General features: G+C 34.4%; 1 protein-coding gene across 1 annotated transcript in view; it reads right to left on the reverse strand.

The window, feature by feature from the left end:
* LOC123661653 (protein prickle-like) overlaps nucleotides 1–6,385 on the reverse strand; it is a 182,678-nt gene extending 176,293 nt beyond the window's left edge. Inside the window, exon 1 of the mRNA XM_045596605.1 lies at nucleotides 5,598–6,385. Coding sequence (XP_045452561.1) covers nucleotides 5,598–6,385 — 788 coding nt within the window. The remainder of the gene's footprint in view (nucleotides 1–5,597) is intronic.
* Between the last annotated feature and the right edge of the window lie 2,315 nt (nucleotides 6,386–8,700).

Below are 8,700 nucleotides of genomic sequence, written 5' to 3' on the forward strand. Positions count from 1 at the left end.
TGTGCGAAGGAATTACACGATCTAATTCCCCCAACAACCTTTCGCCATCGGGACACTAGGCGCGGTCGATCGTTCCATCCTTGTCATTGATATGCCACCTACGCGCACAAAACGCTTTGGCACTACTTTCCTGATGCGCACAGCTAAGGAATGGAACTCGTTGCCCGCATCTGTGTTTCCCCAACGATACAATCTGGGTGCCTTCAAGGCCAGAGTGAATAGGCTGTTATTAGGCAGGCATGCTCCACCTTCGACCACATCGTCACTTAACATCAGGTGAGATTTAGGTCAAATGCCTGCCTATTTGACATAAAAAAAAATAAATAAATAAATAAATAAGATACCAATAAATGCCATCAATGGCCACGCAGTACATAAGCTCATTAGAAAAACAATCCCAGTAACTGCGCCAAAAAAACAAAAACAATTCATCGTAATTAATGCCTTCAATTGTAATTATATATAAATTATACCAAATCTATAAAGGCGTTCTATGCATTTACTGACACGTAATAAATTATTTCAAGATAATTTACTGCGAGTGCGCATGCGCAAGAGACAAATAATAATTTATGACTGTGATAAGATTTATTCGCTGCTAATACTCGCCTTTGACTTTGTTCTTGATTAAGTGGCGTGTACTTTAATTATATTATAGAGCTGGTCAATTGAGATTCTTATAAAATGTATAACTACGTATATTATATGTATATGACAAAAAATTATTTTTACACGTTTTTTTTATTAGCTTTACCTTTATGTTTGTATGTTTGTAACCGACTCCTTTAAACTTCATTTTGAACCATTTCAAACGTTCAGATTTAATTCAAAGAGAAATGTCGGCCGGCAGAATCACAGATAAAACAAAACCACGCTTCTCGTGGTTTCGTAGGCAAAGCCGCAATCAGTCGCTAGTCTCACTGAGGTAGGGCACAGCAAGAATTTCCTGCTCAAAATATGGAGCAGTCCGACTGGGGTAGTACCTCGGCCTTACAGAAGATCACAGCTAAATAATACTGTTTTCAAACAGTATTGTGTTCCTGTTGGTGAGTAAGAGGACCAGAGCTCCTGGGGGGATTGGGGATTGGGTCGGTAACGCGCTTGCGATGTTTCTGGTGTTGCAGGCGTCTATAAGCTACGGTAATCGCTTACCATCAGGTGAGACGTACGCTTGTTTGCCGACCTAGTGACATAAATAAAAATTGTACTCATCATCATCATCATCACTTCTGCCTATCGCAGTCCACTGTTGGATATAGGCCTCCACAAGTTCGCGCCAAAAATGGCGTGAACTCATGTGTCTTGCCCGTAGTCACCACGCTTTAAATCGTTCAAAAGGTAAAGTATTAAGTGTTGAGTTTTGATTGAAATGTGAAATGTCTAATAATAATACAACTGTATTAGTTGAGTTCAAACACTTGTTGTTTTAATCAAAATCGTAATTATTTAGATTTTTTTATTAAATTAAATTTTTTAACAAGCCTTAACTGGGCCAGTCTAAAGGTTATATTAAATTAGTAGGCGTATTATTTATATAGAAATAGTTTGCATAAAACAAGTTTCTATAATAGATTTAATTTAATTCTAACCTGAACGCTTTATAGCGCATTAAAAGCGATATCGTATCATTATAATAGCAGATGAGGACCAAATCTAGACTAATTTACATATTATGCTAACATCATTAGCTGTTGGTCTTTATTTCATTGTCCGAAGTATAATAAAATATAAATATATTAATTAAATATTACAATAGGATACGTTGAGGTGGAAGATTAATTGTTTTGTTATGTGTGTTTACGTATAAGAGAAATGTTTATCTTAATTAGTCCTACAGAAAAGTCCGCAACAGCAGACCAATATTGATGAATTTTGGTATAAATATAGAAATTGAGAAGATAATAAGCTACTCGAACTACTTACTAACCCTGCGCAGACGAAATCGCGGGTACCAGCTAATATAGTATATTTATAGACTCACTCGTTACGTGACCATGACATCGAGAAGTCACCCGAATATCGAGGTGTTCATGGTAAAAGCAAACCTAATCTCTAATTAAATATCTCTCGTAAGTATTTTAAATGTTTATCTCGCAAAATTTTAATCCCGTTACTAATAGCTTCCGCTGTGAATGAAAATGACACCGAAAACGACTTGATTCTTATTAGCGCCGCAAGTTTTTATTTCTAGATAAAAACATCGTTTTTATTTAAATTTGATATTTTACGATTAGATCCGAAAATTTTAGTAGCTACTGCACGCGACTTCGTCCGCGTTGAATAGTTACTTGAAAAAAAACCCCCATTTTGAAACATTCTTCATTAGTGCTCCGCTCTTATCGATCTTAGCGTGATGATATATAGCCTATAGCCTTCCTCGATAAATGGGCTATCTAACACTGAAAGAATTTTTCAAATCGGACCAGTAGTTTCTGAGATTAGCGCGTTCAAACAAACAAACTCTTCAGATTTATAATACCTATTAGTATAGATATTTTTGAGGTTCACATTAATTGACTGTTATATTTATTTAAAAAAATAAAAACGAAATAATGAAATGTGTACCAATTAAGCGTAAATGTATTACAATGAAACGTGTTTTAGATGTTCTACGTTTTGGTTACTTTACTGATATAATTCATAGAACCTAACTATGAAATTTTAAAAACATTTAAAATTGATTTCGATATACACGCAAATGGCTGAATGCGAATCTTCATGTCACAGACGTGGCTCAAAAATAGTTTTCTTTTTGCCCGTTATGAGTTAAGGAGAACGAGCTTAATTCGACTGTATTTCTTTTTTACGTGTTAAACCTTATAACTTTTTACTAGGTGTAGCGATTTTGATGATTCCTGTTTTAATAGAAAGCGGTGGTTGTCATGTGGTCCCATTTAATTTGTTCTAGATCTGCCGAGAACTTTTTCAGTTAGTCATCGTAATGCGTTTTTGATTAATTATTATTTCAACTACCTTGATTGTTTTACTTATTGATGTACTCGTATATTGAAGTGGTTTTTTTTCTTTTGTTTGCGAGTAAACACAATTATTTAAAAAACATTTTATTATTCTATAAATCGCACATCTAATATATAAAATTCTCGTGTCGCGGTGTTTGTAGTTAAACTCCTCCGAAACGGCTTGAGCGATTCTCATGAAATTTTGTGTGCATATTGGGTAGGTCTGAGAATCGAACAACATCTATTTTTCATACCCTAAGTTATAAAGGGGGGGTTAAGAGGTAAATAAAATATTATGAAATTTTGTGTGCATCTCGGATAGGTCTGAGAATCGACAACATCTATTTTTCATACCCTAAGTTATAAGAGGGGGGGGGGGGGTGAAGGTTAATAAAATATATAGCAAAACAACGTTTGTGGGGTCAGCTAGTAATATATAAATATTCATTAGCTTTGTTCGCTATTTAGCTAGCTCATTGTGTATAATCACACGTAATTTTAATAGTATGAGAAATAATCATGTGTGTATTTAGGTTTTACGGTAAAACCGCGAAGCTTCCAACTTTTAGTTTCAATTTGACTTTATTATACTGCAATTGTTTGCAAAGATCCCACGGCTGGGTTACTACAGTGAAGCTTAGAAACTTAGGATCGTCGGATATAATGTATAACAACACAATGTACTAAATAGATTTAATTATGTATGAAACATTTACCTGCAACTCAGAGTGGTAGAATATCTTATACTAATATATAATATTTAACTGAAGTAGGGCACAGCTGAAAATTTCCTGTTTAAAATATGGAGTAGCCCGATTGGGGTACCTCGACCCTACAGAAGACCACAGCTAAATAATACTGTTTTCAATTGGGAATTGGGGATAGGGTCAACAACGCGCTTGCGATGCTTCTATTGTTGCAGGCATCTCATCAGGCATAAGCTACGGTAATCATCAAGTGAGCCGTACGCTTATTTGCCGACCTAGTTCTATATATACAGCTGTCACTTATTAACAGCAAACTAAACTCAAAAGGAACGAAAAGAGGATATCATACAAAAATATGCATGTTAAGACGTACGAAATTCCTTGAGACAGGATCTGTATATAGGAATTTAATGTTTATTGACAGAGATGTTTTAAAACGTACTTATTAGTATTGATACTTGGGGTCCTCTAGTCGCAATAATATTGTCCGTATGTAACAAACAATAAGCATAAATATTAAGCTGCCCAGCGTGGTGACTCTGGGCAAAGCACACGAGAGAGCCAAAAATGGCGTGAACTTATGGAGGCCTATGTCCAGCAGTGGACTGCGATCAGCTGAAATGATGAACAAATAATAAAACAAAGATTATAATAACTAAGACCTGCGGTTTTACTTACGCCTTAAAAGAATATACAATGTTATTTGTTACGTAATAATGAGAAAAGTCCTTCTTAATTGAAGCCGATTAAAATACGCGAGCAAATGATTTGAGTCGAATATTTATTTTTTATTCTTTTAATTGATCAAGTAGGATGTTTAATATAGCGAACAAAAGAAAGCCTCAATAAAAATGTAACGAAGGTTGTAAACAGTAGCGCGGTGATAGCATCGTCGGCTTCTCGCTCGCGGCCAGCTCGTCTTTTATTGTTTTTTGCATCGGCGTGCTGCGTTGTTTTGCAGACGTTTATTATGAGGCTTGGCTTATGTATGTCAGGTCATATAATTTTATAATGTGTTTTAAATCTGTTGATCCTATAGTCTACAAGGAACTAAACTCATTTTCATTATTTTATAAATATATATTTATAATACAATAAGGCAAGCAAAAAGCTACGATAAGGAAACAAGTTTTATTTTAATTCATTTAATAAATTAAATAAAACTACTTCTATTTATTTATTCGTTTAACATATTAATTTAATAGATCCCAACGTCTTTTTCAAAATAAATTTTCTATTAGACAGTAAAAGCAAAAAGATTCCGTTTTGATTCAATCTTCAATATCAACGCCACTTCAAGGAGGCGCGCTGACGTTGAACTCTTTTCTATGGACACCGCATTGCTTGCGAAAAGCATTGAATGGCCGCTAGTATGATGTTCTGTTTTCTTCATTTTTCTTTGATTTATGAAGCTCAGAAATGTAGTTGTCGACGTGTTTCTTTGATCTTTGTTGTGTATTTGTATTGTTAAGATCTATTATTTTGATTTGAATATTATATCTCTTAAATCTAAATCGCGGTATAATTACTTGTAGCTTGTATAAGATTAAGAAACTGAAATATGTTTAACATGTGTAGATAATTATGGACTACCATACAAACATTTATTATATGTCTGAATATAGCTACTAAACATTTAGCCTCAGGAAGAATATGTCCACTATACTTTTAACTAGCATTTAATGTAAGTTGTATGTGTGTGGCATTTCGACTAAAAAAAATACACATTTTAGACGTCAAATTAACTACAGAAATATTTAGCACAAAGCAGTGAAATATTATTTGCTCAATACTTGCTAAGATACAAGGCAACCAAGGCTATTTAAAGTCACCTGTACCTAATTCATAGCAATCAGAAATACCTAAAAACCGAAAATCATAGAACACAAAAAAAATCATTTTAAGTTAAATTGGAAATAGAAATACTCACTCATTGCAACTCGTGACCATCGTCTGCGTGACGGTCACCAGCGTCATTGTCGTGGTCGTCAACTTGTCTCCCACACACTTTTTCCTTGAACACTCATCCAACACTGCATCCTCTTTTAAGGGTTGCAACACCTCCTTCACTTTATTCGGCCCGGTCTTGACCGTCGAGCGCTGGAATCTTAGACTAGCCATCGTCTTACCATCACTCGATATATCTGTTTCCTCAGTCACAACTGCGCCTTTTTTAGTCTTGCAAACTGTCTTCGAAGTCTTACCAAACACATCACCGTCTCTATGTACAACCTCGTTAGAGTCCAGCAGTTCGTTTTTAGCATCAGAAGGGAGACCGTTGCTGAGTATCTTCTTTATGCTATCACCACTTAGGTTCGAACCGAAGAATTCGTTTAAATCATCGTAATTATGTATTGGTTGTCGTCTTTGGTCGTTTTGCCAGGTTTTATCGAAACCGTATATGGGTTCTGATTCGGCGCCGAACCATTCTTTGTTATCAGCTGGTTTTACTTCCGATCTCTCATCTGGTGCGGGTTCTATTTGGTTAGACAGCGTATCTTCGAAGAATTCGTCTGTTAGTTCTGTGATTTGCGCGCCTTGGCGCTTCGTATCGTCAAAGAACATGTTTGTAGGGTTGTTGATTTTTCTCCTACCGTACAGTTGCCTGTAGTATTTCTCCTGGTCGCCGTACATCCAGCACACCTTCCACCATTGTTTGCACATCAATATGTTGGCAGAGTTCGAAGATTTCACATGTCGTGTTGCAGTCGTCGACATGTTTTTTTGTTTTATCACTTGATGTTAAACCTGTCGGGATGGTTGCGTTTGGAATGATTCATATATGGTGTGGAATTATTGACGACAAATTGTCTTTAGATTTTTTGTTAATATTTCACATGAATACAAATACATGGCGTAAGATAATTACTTGTATACATTTATACATTTTATGCAATTTAGTGCATAATAACTAGTGTCGCTGAGAAAATAATTTTAGCTAAAAAATTGAATACGTATTATATTTTTGAAGTGTTGTAAAGTGAAGTCGTTATTATATATTTATATTATCTGCATTGTAAAAATTCATTTATATTAAAGAAATGATTTGACGTAACCCTAATTTAATTTAATCACATATATAAAAAATAATCTATATGGAACTCCCATAATGTAAAATTTAAAATATTTCAAAATGTTACGTTTCAATTTTCTTGTAGTTCAGTATTCGGTAGACGATATAATAACAAAGCCCTAGAACCTATTACTGAAGCCCTACAGCTCTATTTCAAAACTGTAAACTTATTTACAACCACATAAGGTCTAATTTTGCCTGTCAGTTCATCGTTGTTCATTCGATTGGAACTACGAGTACCCATTACCCGTAATTCCGCACTCCTGCCTTCTCTTTATTTATTGTCTTCCTTACTCCCGCTACGCGATTTACCGGTTAATTTGAAACATGAAATCGTTTTAGTACGCTGTAGCTCTTCGACGAAAAATCGAATTCTGACCGTTTATACTTAAAGAACAGTATCAGCCCTTTGTATAATAGACGGTTTTGTGCAATCACTGAGGGATAAATATGTCTAGGAAATAAAGTGTGTGTGTGTGTGTGTATGTGTGTTACGTAAGCTGTAAAGTATTAGTTTGACAACATCTGTTTTATATTATAAGAAAAACTCAAGGCTTTAAGGAGCCTTAAGATAGGCTCTAGCCAGTATTATGTATTTAAAATTTTGAGAGAATGATTTCTTTTTTTTTTAAGTTAAGTGCTTGAGGATGTAATAAAAAGACAAGAAAAAAAAAGTATGTTTTTCGAGCGGTTTTTATAAGCGCTTTAAATCGCTTTATAAATCTGTCATGTGCTTCGCGATGTAACCGCTTGTTCGGATGATGTGTAATAACATTCCGACGGCAGGAGATTTGAAATTAAACGTTCATAAAACTAAAGGTTTATCGCAGAAAATAAATACAAGTTTAAAAGCGTGTGTACCAGTCTCAATCTGTGATTGGCTGAACATCGTTTACGGTTCGATTTTATTCGTATTTCAAATAGTTTTATTTAAAAAAATTGCTATCATTTTAAAATCGTAGATTTAACCTCCTTTGATTATAAAAAAAAATAAAGTTACATCCATGAAAAATTATTTATATTCTTAATTTAAAAATATTTATACTTGAGTTAGTTCTGAGTCAAAAAACATTTTATTCTTTATTTTCTCATAACATTTAATATTTATGGTTTGCACTGATCTTTTGATCTTAAAAGTATTTTTAATAACACTGGCTTCTAAATAGAAATAAAATAAATCTGTTCTCTGATTTAATGTTCGGTCAGTCGCAGTCACGTTTCAAGGCGCAGTCCATTAGGAATCAATTATCGATAAAAAAACAAGCAGCAGGTGGCCGCGGGCGGAACCGGGTCCGATACACTAGCTTACGACCTGCAGCGTTATATGATGATTCAAACATTCCTCTCTACCTATTATTATGTTAAGATTGTGTGGAGCTATCTGATTTTTATTCGTTTTTTGACACTTGAAAATTGTTGTAAGTCATACGTAAAACTATTTTGGTCAAGTTTTTCGTTATTTTGCTGTTTAAGCAGCTTGATTTCGGAATTTCCGGTATCAGCGCGGATAATTTTTCTTTTACTTGCTAAACTTTTTTAAATCTGATTCACACTATGAGAAATGATTTCTTACATTAATTTAAATCAATGAATAAAATTTTGCGAACCTATAATTAAACACATGCGCATTGTCACCACTGGGGCTTAAGAAACAACAAAATTATATATATTTTAACATAGTAGTTGTCGGTGTTTGATCCGATTAATATTATTTAACAAAAACGTAAATCCAAGTATCCATACACTTAACAAATTTATTTATAAAAAAAAAATCATCGTACTTAAAATATCATTTCGAGCTGATTAAATATAACTATTCCAAGATATAACCTCCATCGATCGATAATAATCCTGTAAGTGTTCCCAACGAGATCGCATTAAATGACATCTTGTTAAATCCCGCCCCGAGCTGCCCCCGCCTCGCATATTAACTCCTACGTGCATCGACTCCACACTAGAT

This window comes from Melitaea cinxia, chromosome 17, assembly GCF_905220565.1.
Source record: "Melitaea cinxia chromosome 17, ilMelCinx1.1, whole genome shotgun sequence".
NCBI lineage: Eukaryota > Metazoa > Arthropoda > Insecta > Lepidoptera > Nymphalidae > Melitaea > Melitaea cinxia.